General features: G+C 42.1%; 1 protein-coding gene across 1 annotated transcript; it reads left to right on the top strand.

Annotated features, from left to right (window-relative positions):
• Window positions 1–1,330: 1,330 nt before the first annotated feature.
• Window positions 1,331–19,138, top strand: LOC121176255 (fish-egg lectin-like). The gene is made up of 6 exons (XM_041030281.1): window positions 1,331–1,377; window positions 16,985–17,187; window positions 17,323–17,559; window positions 17,737–17,960; window positions 18,053–18,180; window positions 18,408–19,138. The coding sequence occupies exons 2-6, from the start codon at window positions 17,133–17,135 to the stop codon at window positions 18,547–18,549; spliced, it is 786 nt and encodes a 261-aa protein (XP_040886215.1). The 5' UTR covers window positions 1,331–1,377; window positions 16,985–17,132; the 3' UTR covers window positions 18,550–19,138.
• The last annotated feature ends 5,032 nt before the right edge of the window (window positions 19,139–24,170 follow it).

Genomic DNA, 24,170 nt, shown 5'->3' with positions numbered 1-24,170 from the left:
ACAACTATAACTACATATTTCAGTCCAAAAGAATGTTTGGAGGATCCTTTTTTCCCTCACCGAAAGTTATGTCCTAATTATAAAAACCCCCCCAACATATTCACAACCACTCCATGGAAAATAGGAAAGACACGTTCACCTCTTCATGCTTCGGAATATCCTTCAAATGAAACGATCAGAGAAAGAAAAGTCACTGTCACTTTGGTTGGCCAGTACGGGTTAGAAGGTGGAAATGACTGCTTTATAACATAGTTACAGCTGTGTGTATGTGAAACTTCAGAAAACCTCAGATTTTCATACTGAGTTTCAAAGTTGTGATTAGGAAATGACTTTGCACAACACAAGTCAAATGTGGCACGCTGGGTTCCCAGACTCACGATAAAGAACATTCCAGGAATGGCCCATTTCCAGCTGCTGATAGTGGCCCAGATTACCACTAATAGGAGCTGGTTCCTGGCCCAGATCAGCCCAGGTCACCCCCCCCCCCCCCCCACCCCCCCCCCCACCCACAGTATAGATCTGGCAGAAATACATGAACCAAAACACTTTTCCTATTTAGTTCTCCCCTTGGCTAACTACAGAGTGTCACAGACAAGTTACTAGAATGTTTTAATATTTTTATAATGTTAAAATTCAGAGCATAGATTCTGTTTGCAGCATTCTTTGTGCAAATGTTTTGTTACTTTAAGAAAGTTGAACATCAGATCAAATGACACAGTGGTGTGTGTTGGAACTGTTTTGTTGCAGATGTGGAAACAGCAGCTCTGGTAGTCAGCACCTCTGAAACACAGGTTAGAGTATGTTAATAGATGGGGATGTTCTGTGTGAGTAGTGTGGTTACGGTAGAGAGAGAGGGAGAGATGCATGTTTGCACACAGGCCATGTTTTGTTAAACCCTAGCTGTTAAATCTAATGTTTATCTCTCTTTGCATTTTTGTGTTTGAGCTCACTAAGTTTGTTGTGTCATTAAACTCCCCATTATCCACTTAAATGACTGATTCTTTGTCACATTCTTTGTTTCAGTCCAACTGGGGCCCTGAACTACCCACATCAACACATTTAACAGCCCACATCGAAAGAAACCTTTAAACTGAATGAAGTGTTAACAGGTTTGTTTGCTGTCCAGAGTTATGGACTTGGCAGAGCTGCTCCTTTTCTGCAGCTTTTCTGTTTCACATTTTAAACAGCGTTGCACTTCTCATCTATGACTGTAGCTCTTTGCTCCTTCACAGATCAGTCTCCCAGGACAGTGCCTGTTTGGAAAAGGTCTGCACCAGCTGTTAGCTGAGTGCTGGGTAAGAAGGCTTCTGCTTCCCACACTCACCGAGCACTTCACCGAGGACGGGCAGGCCGACTGCAGCTGACAGAAAGGCTACGGTAACTCAGATAACCACTCTTTACAACTGCGGTGAGCAGAAAGGCATCATTGAGTACAGACTCCACAACCAGTCATAACAATAGACCTCAAACACCTTTGCATTATTTCCTTTTATACTTCCTATGCCCTGGTCTAGACACTAGCGTGAAAGCTGCAAGATAGGTGAAGTAGCTTTAGACATTGGCCTAGTTAAAGATCTTAAAAACAACCACTTTTTAAAGAACTTACTTTAAGGAGAACTTGTGTAAAATGTAATTAAATTACAGTTTTCACAGCATAAGCTTTTAATGCACGAGCCTAGCTGATGTGCTAAATTTTTTCCCCTTTAAACACAAAAATGCTTAATGCTGTCATTTTGAAGAGCAAAACACTAAATCACAGGCTCATTATTGAGAATACAGACACATCAACACGGGTTTCAGTGCCTCTGAGTAGGTGTGAATTACTGCTGCTCTACAGTTCACCTACAGCTCAGATATTATAGAAGGAATCAATGTTTGCAGTTTATTTCTCTTTTATTGCTGTGAAAAAAGTTAGAATGTATTGTATGTCTGTTAGAGTAGTGTAAATTGCAATGTAAGGTTAAGTGCCACTGCAGTTCTGATAAAAAGGCATTCTGGGAAATACTGAAAGTCACTAACTGGCACAGGATCTGTGGAGTGGATCCAAATAATTTGGGGAATGCATTGATCCACACAGACTGATAGTGTTTCAGCTCAATAATGCTGAAATTCGATTTGTCCTTGTCTTCCTCTCTCCTTGTCTCCCTTTCTTTGCCCCTTTTTCACATCTTTCTGTACTTATATGAGTCCGACACACGTGTGGTGCTTTTTCTTACCTCTGTTTCGCTGCTTGGTCGTTGCATACTGACCTTTTCTCTAACTGGTCCCTTGGAAAACTGTTACGATTCACACTGAGCACAGTGCAGACATTTTACAGCATCCACAGTGTCTTCCATCTGACACTGACATTTAGTAAAGGCTTCAGACACAGTCTTAAGGCAGCTTCCCCAATCTGGCTAACTCTCTATCACAGTCCTCCCTCCCCCACTGATGTTCTGACTGCTACCAGCAATTCTGCCAAACTCTGTCTGTCCTCTCCGTTGCGGCTCCTTTGCTGCTGGACCACAATATCTTAATCAGCTGTCTGAAAAGCTCTGTTGGCATCAGTGATGTGGCTCTGGATTGGCTGCAGTTGAATGACTCCAAGTCCAGAAGTAATTATACCCAGCCCCAGCACTGGCAGCATCAACAATCTCCAAGAGGCCCATAGCCGAGGTGTTGTTTTCAACTCAGAGTAATGACACTTGAGATTATACTCAGCTGTTTCCTTGCATTACTATAATTGAACTCCATAAAAAGTAACTGTCTTGAAACTGTCTGTGTTATACTTCTACTTTCCTTCTCTGTTTCCTTCCTTCTTTGCTGTTCTCAACCAAACAACAAGTAAAACCTCCAAATCTGCTTTCTTCTCACACTAACGTTTTTTTTTTTTGTTTCATTTCCCTGTTTCAAACCGTATTAGTGCTTGTTTATAACTCCTGATGTGTCCTTTTGATTTGTAAATACACTGCTGTTAGAGTGAGGATTTTCTTCTGCAGGGCACACACTTTATTTTTTCTGCAGCAGCTCTGACCTTTAGAAAAAAATGGTTGCTCTGATGACAGTGAAAGACACTGAATGAGTGAGAGGAAGTGAGTTGAAGCCCTGGTCGATTGAAGATTGTGTGTTGGGGGTTGGGCATACTGAATCTGTGTTTGGAGGTGTTTGTGCATGTTAGACAACTGTTGTGTATTTGTGGAGTGTGTGAGATTATGCTGGGATGTGTCTGGTTTGTGTGTGGGTGTACCTTAAGGCTGTAGGGCTGAGTTTATGTGCTGGGGTCCTTGATTGTGTGATTTTTTTTTTTTTTTTTTTGCATGTGTTTGTGTTCTCAGCTGGGCAGGTTGTGACTTGTCCCTGTCAGATTGTGTAGGAGTCAGCTGAAGCTGCTTTGGCCCCAACAGTTAAGTGTGAGTCCCCTCCTCCTCCATTCACTGGTCTCTAACTAGAAAAAGTCACAGCACGGCTTTGTTTACCACTCAGCTCTGATTGGCCAGTGAAGGCTTAGAGTCCTAAGATACCAATCTGTCAAATAGTGCTGGGAGGTTTCAGGTGTTGTTTTTTTCCTTGGCATATACTGGATGCATACCTCTAAATGTATCAGGTATTTCCTCAGGCTAACAAGCTAACAGGCTAACAAACACTAAGTCCACTGAGCGTGGTGCAAGAACTAACCTGGCAAACCCTGAAACTCCAAAACATCCTCTTTGGCGTACGGGGCTGCAGGTCAGCATGTACAGGAAGTGTTCACGTTCACGAAATACTGTACTTACAGGAGCTGGTATCAAGCTTAACTATGTGACACTGTGGTCCAACAAGTTTCTAGCGAGCGCGAGAGAGAGAGCATAGGTCAGGAATCAAATGTCATCCCACTCACCTGACAGGACAGACGAATACTGGCTGTAGCAGACTGAATCTTATATTCACAGCACAGCTCTGCTGTACCTTTCCAGGCTTATGCAGCAACGTGACCATGCTCATTTTTAATTTCGGTTTTTTCCTAAACTGAAGTTGTGTTCATCCAACAGAAAATCAGGGAAGTGAGCCAATCAGTCTTGATTAATGGTGCACTTCACAGAGTGCCCCCCACCCACCCCCCCTCCACTCCTTTGCTCATGAAGCAGACAGAAGATCAATAGCTCTTAGGAGCCTCTGATGATGTTTTGATGTCCACTTGTTCAGATTACATGAAGGCTGAGATTTGATGAAGTCACCTTGAAATGTTGTTTTTCTGTTGTGGTGATTTGAACTGGACAGAAACCTCCTCTTCTCTCATTCAGTCATCAGGACAGCTCAGTTTTCCCTTCATCCTTTCTCCTCCATTTGTTGCCCACACTGTGACATTGTTTGGAACTGTGCAAATGTTTCCGTGGTGTGGAGGTCGGCTGGGTCTCATATTTTATTTTATTAAAAAAAAAAAGCAATATCACCATATCTCAGAATAATTTATTCATGGCAAAATGCCCCAGCCATTCTCCCTGCTAGCTCTGTGTGTGTGTGTGTGTTCAGGTTACCTTTGAACTGAGAACATGTCCGTGCATTAATGAACTGATCATATTAAAATTCCAAACTCTAAATAGAATGATCAGCTCTGCAGTATCACTGCACAATGAAATTGGAAAAGATGCTGTAGATGTGCAGAGGGAAGGTAAAAACGACTTTCTGTCCTCTGTGGCCACGCGTGATGATAAAATGGGCACATTTTTTTTTTGTTTTGTCTTTTTAGAGCCCTACCAGGCTAATTTCATCTGTTTTCAGTCAATATTCTGTTATATTCACCATGAAGGGGCTTCTGCCCAAGCTCAACAATAGATCATTTCATCAGATACACACTGTAGAGATTTCACAGTGCTGCTGATGCTGTGTACCTAAGGTGTACCCAACAAACAATTACCTATCAGGAAATAGTTAATTGGCTAAACTTTACAAACATGTAGTTGTGTGAAACCTGTAGCTTTAAAAAATGACTAAATACCCACACAACCTTACTAACTGTGCATTCTCTTTTTTTTTGGCACAGTTCTGGACCGAGGCATGTATGTCCCTGCTATAAAAATCTTGTTAGCGTTTATATATTCATGGGCCTGTTGCATCCTGAAACCTTAGAAATTCACATAAACATACCCACAATGCAAAAGCAGTAGAGGTTGCAAATGTTAGTTATTATCAACCTGGCACTGGACGCATTTTCATATCTATTTTTCTTTGTAAAAATGAAAACAGAAGGAGGCCAGAGGCTGGATTACTGAGAGATGATACATTACACACTATGAATCAGCACAGATAAATAGTCTGGATGGAAAATAAACTTGTTTATATCTGAGAGGTGTTCTCTATCAAATTCCCCCCTCCTCCCCCCTCCTCCCCCCTCCTCCCCTCCAGTTTGAATGGGAATGATACGGCTTCATATTCTCATCCACAGCGTGATGTGATTTGATTTCGCCTGGCAAGCAGGACGCAAACAATATCAGAGGAGAACAATTTGGTGCAATTTGGCATCAAGCTGGCCGGGCCAGCTGCTTGTAAGGGTTCGCGTGTGAGATGTATGGGTGATGGAGAGAGCTGGAAGCGTGCGGGAGGCTGAACTCAGTGAATTTAGCCCAGCGCTGCAGTGAAATGGTTCGTCAGCTGAGGGCCCCATTTCTCAACGCATTCACTCAGCAGGGTCTTTATGCTGAATTCTGCTCTTGCAAAGGTGGTTTAATGTTATTTATGTTTACTATTAATTTGTTAACTTAATGTGCACCACACAGCACAGAAATATTCATCCAGAATCCTGCTTTCCTCTCATGTTGTAGCTAGAGTAGAGGTACGTGTGTGTGTGTACGTGAGTGCATGTATGCACATGAGCACTGCAGCTTCAGTGAGAGATTTTCCACAGAGGTTAATTGAAAATCAGTAACCTGACTTTTGGTGTGTAGAGCTGAGAATAGTTGTTAATAACTGGTGCAGTTGAGTGGCTCTCTCTCGTTTATGTTGGCACTGCTCTACCTGTGACAGACACCAGGGTTCATAACAGGTATCATACATACAGGGGCAGATGTTACTGATGTAAATCAAGACAGATATTATAACCACCGCTGATATGGAAGCAGCTGCAGAGGCAGAGCTTCACTCCAAATCATCAGAAGACAGACACTGGGGCTGGTTAAACAGAAGCTACTCCTTCAACATCAAGTTTTATTTTGATATTTTCAAATTTGGAGATTTAGTCACATGCAGCTTCTCGCATCCCCTCTGTTCAGCAGCAGAGATGACACCAGCAGCCTTTTCATTTAAGCTCCATGCAAAGTGAAGTTTTATAGGAACATGAAGTCTCCAATATGTGCACAGTACAAATCTATAATGTAGGTAAAGCTGTATTACAAAGTACTACAGATGAAAAGCTTGTGATTTTATAGCACATAATAGACATAAAATTGTGGAGCATTTGTTCTTGCTGCTGAGCTTATCTTGTGTTTAACAGGAGGATTACAGCTTTTGTGAGCTGCTCTTGTTAATAGCTGATAATAGCTGTGCTGCAATATTATACAACATACTACATGTTTAAAGTGTTATACATATCAAATGTCACAGTATAATGTTACAGTAACTACACAGTGCAGAAATATCTCACTTTTTAATACATTTTAGTTTCTTCAAACTCAACAAAACTCTTGTTGTCAGTCTGCCAAAGCCTAATAATTTGTTGAAAGTACTTGACGTTTAAATACCACTGAATCTATAACATTGAAATATTTTACTTTGAAATCCACCTGTCTTTGTAGTTATATGTGGTGGGAATTACCCTCAACTTTCCGGTAAGTCATTTCAAATGATGGAATTAAAAAAAAAAAAAAAAAATTCCAATCACTCATCTGAACGTTTCTCTTCTGTGTCATGTGACTGACAGGATGTAACCTGATAGGCTCAAAGGTCTGCGGTTATCAGTTATGAGATCGAATTTTTGAAATGGTCCAACATGTAAGTGCCTTCTGGAAATTTGCCCAGAAGAGGAGAATTCAAAACACGTTAAATCAGCCAGAGGGATTTCAAAATACAATACTATTTATATTATGAAAGCATTCAGCAGAGGTTTAATTTCAAAATTAGTTATTTAGATGCTTAAAAACCTCAAATTACATCTTTTCTTTGCTTCCCCAGGATTCTTTTTGATTTTCAGCCAAGGGGCCTCTGTACTCCTGATCTGGCTCTTTAGATCAAGTTTAATGAAATAAACAGTGTAATGTAATTAAGATATATATGAACTAAACCTAGTGAACTAAAGAAACACACCTTCTTTCAATATCTTTGCTTGTCTGCCCAGCAGTGGCAATGAGGCACAGTTTCAGGAAATTTGCATATGATTGAGATGAGCTGTAGTATTATTTACACAGTTGGGATTTATCTGTGTCACCAGAGCATAAATCGTATTTGTTTGTGTTTAAGGGGGGAAAATGAAGGCTTATTTTATTGTAGGTGGAGGAAATCGAGCATAGAGTGAATAGCTTCACTTCTGTCTGTGCTGATCAAATAACTTTGGAAAAACAAAAGATCAGACACTGTCGCTGATATAACCAATGGTCTGGATTTCACAAAGATGCTATTGTTCTGCACTTAAAACTGTTTGTGACAGGTGTTGCACATGGCATTCAGAGAAGTCAAGCTAGGAGGCAGAGAGGTTTTAGTGTGTGTGTGTGTGTGTGTGTGGTGTTGGTACAGGAAGAAGATGAGAAAAAAAAAAACAATGGCAGCAGGATGAGAAAGGTGGGTTCATCAACAGTTTACAGTTTTTGGAAACCTCCTCCTCATCAGATCTGGGATCAGTGATTCCAGTAATCCTTTTAACCAATAAGGACCTCACACTGCAGTGAGCAGAGCGTTGTGTGTGGGCAGAGTTATGTACTTAGTGTAACTTAGACCTCTGTCGCTGTGATCGATGTCCTCTGACATCAGAGGACGGTCGGAGACTCGTGGCACATGGATGAACAACCTCTGGTTCGTGTACAGGTATATGCCCGCCCCCTTGAGGCTTTGCGGTTCACATAGGCACTTCCATCAGCCTCTGTCCCCGCGGGACAGTGGCATCCTCTGGGGCTTAGCAATACTTTAGGTATCTGTCACCTTCTGACCATCAGTCTTCAGCCGAGCTGTCAAAGGGGTGTGATTTAACGACGAGCTTCACGGAGGGAGGGCGAATGAGAAGCAGAGGTTGAGCTGATGTGGATGTTTGGGGGAGTGTGTGCTTCTAGCACACTTTCTAATAACTTATGATCTCATTAAAATACAGGACAGCATTCTGGAGGATTTATGTATTTACACCTAATGCCTCATACCTGCTCGGCAGTCTATAAAAAGTAGGGCTGTTTACCAATAAACAGGATGTAGCTCTGCCTTGTGCTATTTAGGGTCAAGGTAGAGAGACGGGAGGAAAACAGAGCACACATTTATAGAGACAAAAACCAGGGAGGGGAGAGAGGAGAATAAATCAGTCACAGGAACAGGGTGACAGGAGGGGCCTTGTACCAAACCCAAGCATGACTTGTGCAAAATCAGACTCTTGACCTCTGCAGTTTTTTTGGCCATTTAAGTGAATCATGTTGCCGTAGCAATGGTTCTATGTGAAATAGACACAGCCTCTAAATATTGAGCTATAGCCCTAAAAAATGAACTGAACATGCTGATGAACATGTCATTTATCATTCATATCACATTTATCTTCAGTTAACTGTGCATTTGCCTCATTTCTTTGTGGAAACACTCAGATGTCGGCTCCTAAACTTCATCTCCTCTTCTTCATTGGCTGTGTTTCAAATGGATATGAAGCTGTAACAGTGTGTCAGTCCTTTGTGCCTAATTTTTCTCCCCTGTTGTTTTTATTTATTTAGAATGGATCTGTTTCAGTCCATTACCCCGACCTTCAGTACTGTTACTGTGGTGCTTTGTAGTTCCAGATGGTGCAGCAGCTCAGCGATGACAGATAAGGTCTTTTATGTTGTCTTTTTTTTTATTTCTTAAACATGTTAAATGTGTAAATATAATCTCTGGGAAAAAAGATGGACCCTGTCATGTCATCGGCCTTTCAGAGGTGGAAGTCCCTCCTGCCACCTCTATCAGGGATGTGGGGTGCAACGCTGCCATCTCATGTCCAGCTGTGTAGCTGCACGTCTCCAGACCTCCACCCAGCACCCATGGGCTGCTGGTTCTGTAGACTTCAGTAAACTTGAGGGTGGTGGTGTGCTGTTGCAAACTTAGTCACAGAGGATTTATATCCTCCACAAGGATACAACCCTGCTATATATGTCCTCCCTTGATAATGACATTATCCTGCTCCTGTTACAATCTCCAAATTGTTATCTCTCATGAACCTTAAGGATGCCTGCAGGCCCAGGATGTGCTTAGGTTTTGCTATTTTATGTTGTTAAAATGTTACCATGGGGAAAACACTCTCTGAGGTCTGTCTTTATGAGACGCAGATGTGTATTAGAGCCTTCTCTAATCCAGTTAGTGTCACTCACAGTCTGCTCCGATCACTGTCTAAACCGTGTTTGATAGTAGATGGTTGAAAGTTGCTGGTTGCTTGATCAGGGCTTCAGAATGGCTGAAATTGTCACTTTTATTGCTAAGACAAAAAGGTGACAGGTGAGCAGTTGCCTCAGTGTCAGGTCATGAACTCTCTGGAACAGGTTTTCTTCAAGGACCCCACTGTATTTGGCTGCATTCATCCTTCCTGCAGACCCCCTGACCTGTCTCCCTGTCCCTGATTTGACCAGAGGGTTCAGTTTTTCTATTTGACACAGGTTGCGTAAAATCTGGAAATGAAATGATGTAATTGAGGACGCAGGAAAATTGAGGACGCAGTGACAATTTATTGTATATTTAAACTTCAGCTGCATTAATTCTGCATTATAAACAGAACACCCTCCGTTCACCAGCACAGCTGATAGCTTTGGGACTGAGGTGCAGACTATGAACCCACAAGATCCTGGGTCCAGATTCAGAGCAGGGTGTGTGCTGACTGTCACTCCTCCACTTCCTTTGCCCTCGATGTAAGCTAAAATAATTCACTCTCTTCCAAATGATCACCACTACAGTAATTCCTAATGTTTTACAGGTCATTAGCACTTAGCTCATTAGTTATTGTTTAGCATCCACTGCTGTAAAGGAGCACAGTGTTGTCCTCATGGTCCAGTGATCTAGGACACAGTGATTCAAATTCACCCAGGAAACAATAAAAAAAAACCCACAAGCATCTATGGCAATGTGGAATCACATAATGTACAAACCTGGTTACACAAGAATGTCCACATTACAAATCAGGCCACAAATTGTTTGTCATTACCACCTTGGCACGAGGCACATTTTCAAATTTCTCTGCGTAAACATTAAAAACATGAGGAGACCAGAAGCCGTATTACTGAGACATGATACACAACATGAATCATCACAGATAAATAAACCTGTTTATATCTGAGAGGTGCCTCCCTCAGCGTGGCTGAGAATGATTGCGCTTCATATTCTCATCCGCCCCGTGATATGAGCGGATTCCACCAACAATACAAGAAGCAAGCAATTTGGTGCAATTTGGCGTCGAGCCTCGCCAGCCAGCTGCTTGTTAGGATTCACATGTGCGATGTGTGAGTGACTGAGAGACTTGGAATCCTGCAGGGGGTGAACTGAACTGGGTGAATTTAGCCCGACGCTGCAGGGAAATGCACCAGCCCAGGTCTCAGTTTTTAGAGCATTTACTCAACAGGGTCTCCACGCTCAGTCCCAAACAACAGCAGCAGCTGCACGGAGGTCTGGCTTTGCTCAGGCAGTTTTTATACTCTATATCTCGCATTCATCTTTAAGACATGTTTTGGAAAACTAAAAGAATCAAGTTGTGATGTGAAAGTATGTATTAGACAGTTAAAAAGTGAGATCAGCTTATGTTATGTATAATAACGAGGAGCTGTAGGACATGTTTGGTCTTGGGAAGTAGAGTTTTAACTGTAAGGTCTGAATTATCAGTCTACTTAAGGCTGTGTCTATTTACTGGGCAGCTCCTGCAGAGGGGATCAAAATAATGCTCAGAATAGTGATTACTCTTCATTGCATTGCAAAAAATACCATCATTTGGACTGTGGAGCCAAACCAGTAGGAAGGTGTAGTTTTCTTGTCACTTTAATATGAGAGAATTTCTCAAACACCCTCTAAAGTCAAAGGTTCTTCTTCTCCCCCTGTGGCTCTGACAGCAGTCAGTGGGTAATGGCTGACCAAACCTCACTGTTGAATCATACTGTCAAATCTCTGGACAGGTTAAAACAACATCCACCTCACCGACTGCAGTCCTTCAGCTAAGTTGCTAAAATGTCTAACATGTTACTAGTAAATGCTTTTACTTTTTCTCCAGCCTCTGTTAAAAGCTGAATAAAGGTTGATTTGGTTCAAATGGGTGAGAGTGAGTGTGCAGGAAACATTATGTGCACTACAGAGCCCAAATATTCATCCAGAATCACCTCTGGCAAAAAAAAAGTTAATGCTTTCATCTCGTGTTGTTGCTACACTTCAGGTTTGTGTGTGTGTGTGTGTGTGTATGTGTGTATAAGTGCTTGTATGGACATGAGCAGTGCAGCTGTGGTGAATGATATTCTGCTGAGGTTAACTGAAGCATGCTGACCTCACCTTTGATGTGTAGAAGTGAGAATAGACGTTAATAACTGGAGTAGCTGAGCGGCTCTCTCGTTTGTGTTGGCACAGCTCTGCCTGCGACAGGCTCCAGGTTTGATCTGCAGCAGATTTCATTAAATCCAGCTCAACTTTAATCCTAGATTCAGTATATAATTGATGTAAATCAGAGATTTAACCACATCTGATTTTGAAGCAGCTGCAGAGACAGAACTTCTAACTAGCTGAGAGTTTGACCCTTGCATCGTTTAATGCATCTCAGTTGCATCCCAGCTCCTCCCTCTGTCTGGTAAATGTCCACATCCGGTTTGTTGACAGTTCTCTGAGAACTGTTTTCTCAGATCTATGTGGATTAAGCAGCTTTGTAAAATAGATGGTTAGGAAATGGAGCTGACACCATTCAGTCATGATGATACCATGAAGTGAGGGTGAATGCTGCTGCTTCTGGCAGGTGTCGCACGTGGCATTCAGTCATAACCTGAGGGCCACAACTATAGAACGTGAGCGGGAAGCAGGCTGGAAGCTTGCTGGGTGTGTATTTGGGTGTGTGTGTGTGTGTGTGTGTTTGTGTAGGGGAGGGAGAGGGAGGAGCGGTGGCGTCAGGAGAATTAGCAAAGATTCTTATCGTGCCTCCTCTGGCTATATCGATGGTAAGCTGAGCACCAACACGAAGACGGCAACATGAAGGGTTGTGATGAAATGAGGCTCAATGGAAGGAGCGTGGCGTGTGTTTGTGAAGAGGTGGCGCTGGAACAGGAAGATGACGAAAAAGAACCTAAGCATGAAATCAGATGTTTGACCGGGGGAAGAAGGGAGAGAAGGGTGAAAAATGATGGAGTCAAACTGAGGAGAGGGGGCGGAAAACCTGACGAAAGAGGGAGAGAGGAAAGGCTTTGGTATATTCACCACAGCTAAACCTAGACCTTTCACTTCTCAGGACCAAGATCAGAAATCCTCTTAACATTTGCTCCTTGGTTCACAGATTAGGGAGGTCTCATTGTATCCTGACTCAAGTTTACCTTGTGTCTGTGCTGATACATGGTTAATATAAAAATATCAATTGTGACTCTGACTCAGATGTTACTATAACTCCCATGCTGTTGTGTTAACAGGTAAATGTTTGATGTCTAGTTATTCTTCTTTAAGCAGAGATCATTCATGGAGACTTTGAGTTGACGGAAACACACTGAAATCTGCCACATTCACCCATGTACATGTTCCTGGAGGTAATAAGGCTCAAAAATGAACTCATTTCATGCCATTTATCAGGTGAAATGTCATAACTTACTTTGATCTGTAGGAGTGTAGACACGTATGGTGAGGGACAAGGTTAGATGCAGCATTAAGGGCCACGCATTGTGGTAAATGGAGCATTGACTGTTGGTCTTAGCACAGCTAAACCCCTGTTAGCATGATAGATGGCCTCCCACATTAGAGAGAGGATAGAGTCATCAGTCTCATGGCTCTTGGATGAAGAGGTCCTGGAGTCTTTGTGGAGCCTGTCAGCATCTATCCCCCAGGACAGTGGCATCCTCTGGGGCTTAGAAGTGCCAGAGGTGCTTACGACCTTCAGCCATCTGTCTTTGGCCAGGCTGTCAAAGTATGTCACGTCAGTGTTTAAAATGTTATTGTGCTTCTGGTGGAAGTTTGCTGGGAATCTGAATTTTTTTTTTGTGGGTTTCACATCAAAGTTAACTTGTTTATAATAAAGTAACTGAGCTGCTTTGTGACACAGAGCTATAAAAGAACAAAAACAGAGAGAACCAGTGAAGAAGTCAGTCTCTAGAATGGCGCACGACCTCATTAAAAGGCAGGACGACGTCTCTGAGGATTTATGAACTTCCACCTGACAGCAGTCTGTAAAAAGTGAGGCTGTTTAACAGTAAATGAAACTGCCCTGTGCTATTTAGGGTCAAGTTACAGAGACAAGAGGAAAACAGAGCACAGTTATAGAAAGGAGAGCGAGACTGGGCATAAACTGGAGACAGAAGAGAAAATAAGACAGGATATTTTTTGTAGAACCTTATAGAAATAAAATACCTTCACCTCAGTGAGGACATTCGACCATAATGAGGAGTTTAAGCACAATGGTGTGCCCATACTCATCATAAAACCTGAAGACAAATCTTGCTGAGTCATAGAAATGTTCCAGCTTTCCCGAGATGGCGTGATGCGGTGTATGTGTTAGTGTCTACACCTGTCTTTTTGGATGCCGCATGCTGCAGAAGTGCCGAGAGAGACGGCGTAGGAGGAGGAGGCTGAGAGGGTGAAGGGGCTCAGCGTGGCCTGTCTCTCTCTGAGGAGCCTGTAGGAGCCCACATGATTAAAGCAGCCGACACAAGACCAACACAGGGTGCGTCTCAGTGTCAGATAGAAATGGAGAAGAGAGGAGAGGAGACAGAAATGGAAGAGAGAATAATATCTGGAAATCCGTGGCTTATTATCGAATACTCAGCATATTTCATTTTTAGTATAAGGTACTGCCTGTAGTTGTGTTTGTTCTTTCCCTTTTGTATATTATGCTGTGCTCATATCTGTGTGCTGAAAAGTGAAGGCATAAAATGTAATTTCCTCATTAATATTGCATAATCCTACAGTTCTGTGATATTACCAATCAGGCTCAGAGACACAAATGGCGCCGCAACTCAATCCACTGTTTAACACCCCAGTGCCATAAACTTCATCTCCTCTTCTTCACTGGCAGGGTTTCAAATGAATATGACACCATAACAGTGTCTGAATGTTTCGTGTCTGTTTCCTTTGCCGGTAGATTTTATTTATTTATGTATAGTGGTTTTGTTTCGGTCCATTACTCTGACCTTCAGTACCTTTCTGCCATGCTTTATGTTTTGCAGATGGTACAGCAGCTCAGCTATGACAGACAAGGTCATCATTTTATATTGTTTTTTTTTTTTTTTGTAAAACATGTTCGATGTGTAAATATGACTCCTGTCAGCCTGATGGGAGTTCTGTCCATTTGGACTGCATTTGTGCCAAAGACGCATGTTGTTTATTATGTTCTGGGAGTCACAAGAGACAAAGTAGCAGATGGCAAAAATATCCTGTTATCCCTTAGTATTGATCACGCAACAAAAATACTGGATTTCCCATAATGCATATAATTTAAAGATGAGACTGAGCTTTGACATGAAGCTCTTGTGCTGTGTTGCTCAAATCAGCAAAATAAAAGGAGGACAGACCTAGTGCCTACAGCCTTTTATGCATTTAAAATCAGCAAAAATAAAAAAAAAATCTTGATACAAGTCCAGTTTCAGGTAAGATATGTCAGTGAAGACAAAGCCAAACCAACGCCCTTGCTTTAGTATCTGCTCACCTGTCACCCAGCATGGTTCCACCTGGTGTGAACTGTTTTAGTTTCAACATATCAACACTGAGCCAAGGAAATCTGAGGATTCATGAACATGGGGGGTGCAATACCAGAATCAAGACAGAATATAAAAAATATTATAAGAAGTTAAAAACAAAAAATATAAGAAGTTAAAAACAAAACTGTTGTAAACCACAGCGGAGCAGCAGTTAATAAGGTTTGGTTACAAAGGATCCTGTCTGTCATTGTCATCTCTGCATCACATGCACATTCCTGCTGGTTTCACTGTAACACACGCACACATGCACAAACACTCCCGAACATGTGAGCAAAAACAGGCACATGCAACATGCACACAGACACAAAGATGTCTTGTCTACACACACACATGCACACCATGGTGTCTCTACACAAATGGATAGGTACTGCTTGTGGATTAAGTGCTCTTAAAGCTTTTAGACATAGTCTAACAGAGTAAAATGATTATTAGACTCATTCAAATTAAAAAATGCTGCACAGTGGATGTGTTATTGTGAACAGGGCTTTTATTTTTGTGGAATCTGTGGTTAGCTAGCTGGACACCCTAATAATTGTAACATTCGTTAGAGCAGACAAACACATTGTTAACACTTGTGTTTTTGATTTTGGAAAGACTAATGAAAACTCTACAGACCGTGTATCGCTCTCGCTACAGATAAACTCACACCACTTCAGAGCAAAGTACAAAGACTGGTATCTCCATCTTATCTAGAGCTGGTTACAGGCTGTGCAATCATTGTCATGCTTCAGTACAAAAACTAAAGAGCTACAGATTGTACGCCAGCACTGGTTGCTGCTGAGCATTTGTACTGTTTACAGTAACCCTCACTGACAGGGATGCTAAGTTGTTTTATGCCTTAGTGTTGTGTGTAACGTCAGCTGTAGGTGATTTGAGGCCATTGAGGCCAAGTGACCATAATGCACCTCTCTTAATCCCACTGGATTAAAGGCAATTGCAGAGTTAGAAATGTCACAGCTATAGTTAAGGCATCCTGCAACAGTGTCTTTTGGGATCTGTAGATGGATGTAAGATGGTTGGTGGTATGAGAGCAGAGGGTGTGCCCTTGTTGCCACCCCTCTCCTTAAAAAAACAACAGGTGACATAAACAAGATTGGTGGCTTCACTCTGACAGCATTAATCCTCCTCGTACTAACGCTTGTACTCCTGTCAGTTTTCCAGTCAAAGGTTCTACAGTATCGACTCTGTTTACATGCGTGGTTCTGTATGTAATTCATCTCATTGCCACCCTGCAGCTGTCACCTTCCTTCCATTTGGTATTTTTTTCACAGCTACAGAAAAAGTCTCATCTGTTTCTACACTCTGTTATAATCTTTTATGGTCTTTTAGTCAGAGCTCTCCTCTGTCTGCCTGCAAGGAGTCAGAAAGTGAAAGTATGTTTGATGACATGTTGCTAACACAAAACCTGCTGGTCAAGCAAATTCAAGCTGCAGGCAAAAGGTGCATAAAGAAAACAAACATGTTCTAAATACCATGCATGTCTCATGAACGGTACATGACGCCTTTTACAGTAACATGCGCACACACGCACGCACGCACGCGCACACACACACACACACACACACACACACACACACACACACACACACACACACACACACACACACACACACTTTATTTAGTTATATCATTGACTGATGAGATCCAATGTGATTTACATGATTAATTTTGTGGACAGTATGAATGGTCATTGTCAAGTTTAGAGAACGCAAACAAGACTGATGGCTTCACAAGTTCATGTTGCAGTCACCTCAAAAACAAACACATACTTCTGCCCCATCATGTCTTTTCTTCAGTCACCACCCCTGAGGTTTTTTATCTTGTTTTTTTTTTCTTTTTCGCTCGTTTTTTGAAGATGATGCAAAATGGGAGGTGCTACACGACAGAAGTTGTCAAACCGGGCGAATATTTAAAATGAAAGGTAGCAATATATAGATGCCAAATATTTCCTCCTAACTTCCCCGAAACAGCCTACAGAACCAGTTTTGGCTGTCTGGGTCTGGACTATATAAGCCACATCAAGCAGACGGGATGTAGGACAGCAGCTCCTCAGAGATCCATTCAGAAGTGAAGCCAGAGGTGCACTGCAGGGCACAGACTCACAAACACAGAGACAACATGAAAGCTGTTGCAGCATTCTTGCTGGTGCTGTGTTACCTGGCTGCCAGTGATGGTAAGTCACTGTTAGATTCATTTTTTTTAAACAAAAGAATAAATTTTTCAATGAAGCACTTTTTTCAAATGAATTTGTTCTTTGTCTTATTTCTATTTTTCTGTCCTCACTTACACAATGACTTTGTCCTCACAGCGTGGAGCTGCAAGGAGGCGCCGCGCCTGTACGATGTTGCACAGATCGATGCCGGACAGGGGAAAGTGGTTGCAAGAAACAAGAACAATCATGTGTTTTTCCTGAGCGGATCGAGTTGGTACAAACTGGGCTCGGTCAGCCTCAAGCACGTCACCGTCGGACCTGCGGGACTGTGGGGAACTAGTCCCACAAACAGGGTCTACAAATTCGTGGCCGGCGACTTTAGACCAGCCAGTGGTAACTTTTATTATTATTTCCATATGAGTAAATGCAGACTGTGTGGGCTTACCTGGTCATCATCACTGATTTTGTTAAGTGTACTGTATAATATAATAGCCCTAGTGCAGCACAGTACTCCTACTTACTACTGCTTGATGATTAAATGACCTGTACATGTGTTGGACTGCTTTTCAGGTCTGTCTATGCAGCAAGTGGATGCTGGAGGTAATGGTCAAGTTGTTGGAATAACAAGCAACACCTTTTACACCTACTGTTTGAGAGATAGTTATGCTTCAAGCTTCAAAGGAGTGGGCAGCCTAAGCTGGACTTACCTGTCATGGAAGCTGAAGTACTACAGCTGCGGCCCAAAGTACGGATGCTGGGCAGTCGACACGAGTTCCCGGGTCTACTTCAACAGGGTTAGGCTCTGCAGTGTCACTGAAATCTCATAATGTCATTAACCTTAGTCACTTATGGACCATGACAAAAGAATGTATGCTTCTTTTGACAGAACATGACACCAAGTACCTGCAGCGCCAGTGGCTGGACATACATATCAGGGCTCAGCTTGAAAATGATTGAAGTGGCAACTGACGGAAGTGTTTTTGGTGTGGCCACAAATGGCAGGGTGTATCAAAGGTAAGTCCTTACAGTCTGGCAATGATATTACTTTATTGTATATTATTACAATAACTACAGCTGCACAGTATTCCTAACAATTTCTTCTTGAACCTGGGGTGATGCCTCTAAATTCAGCACTTCATTTGTTTCTATTCATAAACGCATGTACATAAACAAAATCAAATAAATCTACAATGATCTTAATGGAAGATCTTCATAAGGATGTCCGACTTGTCTCTCAACAGAAGCAGCATCTCCAGTATTCGCCCGCAGGGCAGTTCTTGGGTCGCCGTCTCTATGTGCATGCCCATCAGCCACCTGAGCTACGACCTGGGCCAGCTTTGGGTTGTCACCAACTCTGGCATGCTGTTGCAGTGCTCACATTAGTGTCATCAGCATGGCAGACATTTAGTGTGCACCAGTCTCTGTTTGTCAGGGAGGATGTCTCGGCTGTCATCCCCGTGAAGTCCTATTGTTTCTTTAGATCATTCAGTGCACACTATGAATAAATGATTCTCTTTTGATTTCTTTTTCCCTCAGTGTCAAAGCTCGGGTTTTCATTAGACTTCTGTGGGACTCTGACCAGAATTTAAAAATTTTTAATTCAAAGTCACTGAACTGTGAAACAAATAAATGACAGTAACAAACGTGTCTGTGTGACATTAGGCTAAATTAATCATTTAGGCCTGTGGAACTTTTACCTGCTAGCTGGAATATCTTCTATTATTTTAATAAATCATAATGAAGGGAATTTCATCTGACTTTTGTCATGCTGCATCTCAATATCTGTCTGTTTCTTTATTTGTGAACGTGGGCTTGAAAAGAGAAAATAGGTAAAGGCTTGCTGATCCTTCCAAACATGTTATAAATGTACAGAAAAACTGTAACTCTGCTGACATCCTTGCATTTTTGGGGTTTTTGGTGTGTTTTTTTTAATATTTCTCCTGTCGAATGTTCGAATCAGAAAATGCAATAAAGTTTGATAGCAGAACCATTGTCATCAAACGCCTTGTAAATCTGTGCTTTCAAACACAAGGAAGTGGAAAAAGAGAAATCCAAAATAAAACAGCAAAGGCCACTTGACACTTAAAAACCACACCGTGCATTATGATCTGAAACTCACTGTTACTTGATAAAATCTGACAGTTTTGTGGAGTTTGTAAAATTTGTAAAACTCTTAGACAGGCACAGCAAGATGAAAACTGTTGCACATAGAGTAATATTCAGTTGTTTTAGTAGTATTTTAAATTTATTTTCCATCCAGGAGAAAAAGAAAACCACAATTTTACAACTACCCTTACAAGTACTGTCTTCAAAAATATTTGGCAAAACCTCTTAACACGTCAAGTTTGATTTCTTCCCGACTCCTAGGTTAGTGAGACTTTCATTCTCTTTCATTTTCTTTCATTTGTTGTTGTTCATCTTGAACCAGCTCGACCATCATAGCCAGCCTATGACACACACATGATCTGTGTACCTCTTAGGTGGAAGTCTGGCTCCTGTTTGTTGTGCATCCACACCCAGTTTCAACAAAGCACTGCAGTGCAGCTGCATTCATCAGAAAAGATGTCAGAACATCGAGCCCGGGCCATCACATGTGACTGGACTGGCAAGATGAACCGACAATTAACTTTGCACGAAAAACACAAGGCAGGTTAAGAGAAAGTGATTGTGATAAAAACAAAAAAGGGAAATTGCAACATGAGTTCAGTCCAGCTTAAAGTGAACTAAACATCAGAGTGAGGCAGGGGCATCTTCATTTTGCATCATTCTTTTGGGATCTGGCTCAAATCACATTTGTAAGCCGACAACTCAATGACACCGAAACACTGAAATGTGTCTTGTCTCTGACCCATTAAAAGTATCTCAGCTATGACCATTCATTTTTGTCAGGAACAGCTTGTCTTTCTGGTTCACTGCGTCGTGTCCACACACTTAGCCAAACCCCACAGGTAATATTTCACATAGCTAATCAGGAAACAGTGACAGGGAGATAAACAAGTGCCGTACCACGCAAAAGCAAAAGTGAGCCCACTCCTGTGTAACCAGTCTCACTGCTTTTAAACCCCCTCTGCCTGCGCACTTTAAGCTCTTTGAGCTCACTGTTTGATATTCACACCCAGTAATGTGCCAAATCTCACTGTGATTTATGGCAGATAGCAGACTGTTTATATTTACTTTGAAAGACTGTCATAGATGAAAAGAGATGGTGAGGATCAGACTTAATAAGATTAACAATCAACAATGTGTGGGTTAAATTAGTCAGTAGCACAACTAGTGATGTAAACATATTGGAAAGTGGTCAGTACCTTGTCCTTCGTACTGTAAGTGATTTCATTCTGATTTGTGAATATGTTAACTGACAAGCAAGAACCCAAACCAGGCGATGTATATTTCTATACACATAAATATAAATATAAATATAAATATAAATATAAATATATATATATCATTCTGCATATTTTGATTGGTTGACTGAGAGACAAAGACAGAAATGATTGGTCTCTTTATAGGTAGACAGGAGGAGATGACAGAGGCAGTTGCCAGGCAATCAGAGGTTTCCATGCTTGATGATGGGAATCTGCTAATTGCACCCACACACACACACACACACACACACACACACGCACACACACACACACACACACACACACACACACACACACACACACACACACACTTTTCAGAACCCAATATCACCCCTCAGTTGGACCTGTCTGGCATATTTGGAGAGGCAGAAATCATTAGTGTCCACTTTTTCTGTTTCCCTCTAGTGGTGTGATTTTGTCAGGGCAACAGAGACTGTGAGGCTGGAGTAGGTCCGGCGTGTGTGTGTGCATGTGTGTGTGTGTGACCTCCATGTTCAGGTGTGGATCTGGGGAAAATCCAATCTTGTTGAAAAATACAATTCCACATCTTTGTATATATCAAGGTGGTCTCCATGGAAACCACACGCGCTCAAAGAAGACCAGTGAATACCTTATCAAACTGTTATTTGAATAGTAAAGTGATGTTAAAAACAAAGCTGTCCTATGAGTCAACATGTGTCCCTTTGTCCATTTTTACATTATTTTTATTTGTTAGGGGAAAATGGACTGTTTTTATCAACACCTTGCACCAGCTCAGCCCTGTAGGCTTTTTGCTTTCCCCTCCTTTTCATCCAATGACTGTATAAACCCAGAAGCACAAGCTGAGACATCGTAAAAAGCTCAGCTTCACACATTAATGTCTCAACATTTCTGTTTTTAATGAGCTAAAATTAAAATGATGACAGCATCTAGCCTGAAGTTGAGTTGAGTGGCATCAAGAGTTTGAGTTCTAAAGTTTGATCACTGCATTACAAAATGTGCTGTCTGTCTCGTGACTTGTGTCCTCTTCTTCAAATGTGACATAACATATATAATATAACATACATACTGGGCTTTAGCAGCAGTTTATAGAAATACTGATGTCACAGTTCCCTCCAAAACCCCTGAGACAGCAATAGGGTCTCTAAAATTTATGTGAAGAAATACTTAAGAGTTTATTATTTGTGTTTGGTCTGAAAAAAGGGGAAGGTGAGTTTGTTTCTATGACACCTTTTAAAGTGGAACAACAGGAAAAGTGGTCACATTTACGCACAATTAACCTAAAAATACTTTAATCAGTTAGAAAAAATGTGAAAACATGAAACAATGCACACTTTTACACGTTTTCTACATTGTGGAATTGGTACTTTTACTTTAGTAAATTATCTGAATACTTAACGCTGTTGATTTGCAGAGCATCTACAAGATATTAAGTAGATTGTCCCACTGAACTTTTGTGTAATCCACAGGAAGAAGAAAATCTTCAAGAACCATGGTGACCATCTCCAGCTGGTTCCCCACATGCTTCAGCAGGCTGCATGGAGCATCCTCCACACACACCTCCACTAAGTTGGGGTGGGGGGGTGGATCTTGTGTGCGACACCGCCATCTCGTGTCCGGCCGCGCACCTGCACCCACCCCGCTGAGCGCTCAGACGGGCTGGGCGCTCTGAGGTCTGCAGGCTGCTGCCGCCTTCTCTTAGCCTGAGCACAGCTTTTTCTCCCGCAGATATCCGGACTGACAGTCGTCCCCTCCGCTCTTTAGGAACATTTTTCAGGAGACCTAAACCAGCTTTTTTCCGCCGCTGTGCTTCCATCCAAAAAAATACCTGCCTTGGTCCGCTTGTGTGAATAAAGAGCTGCGGTAAAGAGAGAAAGAGAGAGACAGAGAACCTCCCTTCTTCAGCTGCTGGATACCAGGTGAGGCAATTTGCCATCAATTTGCTTTGAGAGACGTGTGATTTCTCCACTTAGCTTTGTGTTGCTGGGGTTTTGTTTTTTAAGCGAGAAGCTTGTGGGAATGAACAAAAGATGCACAACGTGGATTGTTCCAGAGAGACTGCACTTGATCTGAGTGTGGCTGGTTGTTGGGTGCAAATACATAAACCACTTCTGCAAGGTGCTGTCAGATCAACAAAACGGTTTACTGGTTATTATTTATGAAGCCAGGCTTAAATGCATGTCCACAGACTGACACCAGCAAGTGATACAGCTGTGAGTAAAAAAAAAAAACGTGGAGTTACAGCTGGTGATAATCATAAAGCAAACAACAGGAATTTGCCCCTCTCTCTCTGTTCCCTTTCAAAAGCCTCCTTTCATATCACTCTGATCGATTACTGAGATACCTGCTGATATTTAAACCAGCCATATCACCATTTAATTCTAATGAAAACTTCATATTATCATGCAAAGAAGTAAAGCTGGTGCAAATTGAGTCAAAGAGGATTTCACTCTCCACCAGGCTGCATCAACCTGTGTGTGTGTGTGGTGTCTGCTTCCCTTGATAATGACAAACTTTATGTGAAGCTGCTGTGGACAGGCACTCCTGGACTTCCGGACAGCACAGCCAGCTCCATCCATCACCCTGCCCTCTGCTCCCTTTATAACGTCTGGAAGGTGCCTCCAGGATGCAGGCGCTCCCAGGTTTCAGCATTTATGTTGCTGAAATATTACCTTGGGAGGAGGGGGGGGGGGGGGGGGCATTGTCTGAGGTCTTGTTTTTATGAGACACAGATGTGGATTAGGGCTCATCCTAATCTATTTAGTATCAGTCACAGCCCGCGCTCATGAATGCCTGGAACATTTTTAATAATAGATGGCTGAATAGATTCACTGGCTCGCAGCATCGATTTCTCTCCGTATGAGGCTGTAAAGAGTCCTCTGATAAGAAACCAATCGGGGCATATTTTCCTTTACCAAAAAATCCATAGTAGCAATACTGCAAAATTTGAAAATGGATGGTAATGAAAATTATAGCAAGCCCAAGTCTCTGTAGGGGTATTGTGATGCCACAGAAGATTAAAAAAAAAAAATCATGAGGTAAGTGTAAACTAAGTGAAAACTCTTGGGAAATCATAGAGATTTTTCATCTGAGTTGGAAGAGATTCAATTCAGATTTTCCTAAAAGTTAACCATGGGCGTATTCCTCAAGCTTCTTTTTGATTTCACAGGTTTTAAACTGTAGCTCTGGTCATGTTATACCCTTTGTTTTTTCTTTTTTTTTTCCCACAGAATAATACCAGCGTCTTTATTGCCCTAATTGAATTACACACCCAAGTCAAGCGCACCAATTATTTCCTTGATTGTGTAACAAGTGAGATGCTGTGGCATCTGGTGTCCCGGTCCCACAGGACCGGTGTGAGGCCGGAGCTGGCTGTGGGCCCATTGATGGGGTTAACCCCCTGCATTCATTCAACCAGAGGCTGCAGAATTGAGAGGGCTCAGGATTTCATCCCCAGGGGAATACTAATAACCTTACCAGAGAGATTTGGCTAAGCCTTGCTCACCAACAGCCCAGCAGGCAGGCGTGATGGCGTGCCAGGACTCTGCAGTCATGTTGGGGGGTAGATATAGTCTGGTGGGGGTAAATGGGGACTGCTTAAGTAAGCACTTTAATTAGCCCAGGAGAAGTCATTAACTGGTGAATGGTGCTCTGAAGACC

The sequence above is a fragment of the Toxotes jaculatrix genome, chromosome 22 (genome assembly GCF_017976425.1).
Source record: "Toxotes jaculatrix isolate fToxJac2 chromosome 22, fToxJac2.pri, whole genome shotgun sequence".
Classification (NCBI taxonomy): Eukaryota; Metazoa; Chordata; class Actinopteri; family Toxotidae; genus Toxotes; species Toxotes jaculatrix.
Note: the sequence above shows the minus strand (reverse complement) of the source record. Positions and strands in the feature narration are given on the sequence as shown.

Coding starts and splice junctions, on each gene's coding strand:
- LOC121176255 (XM_041030281.1), top strand. CDS start 17,133: ATGAAAGCTGTTGCAGCATTCTTGCTGGTGCTGTGTTACCTGGCTGCC. Junction 17,188..17,322: donor TTACCTGGCTGCCAGTGATG/GTAAGTCACTGT, acceptor TTGTCCTCACAG/CGTGGAGCTGCAAGGAGGCG. Junction 18,181..18,407: donor AATGGCAGGGTGTATCAAAG/GTAAGTCCTTAC, acceptor GTCTCTCAACAG/AAGCAGCATCTCCAGTATTC.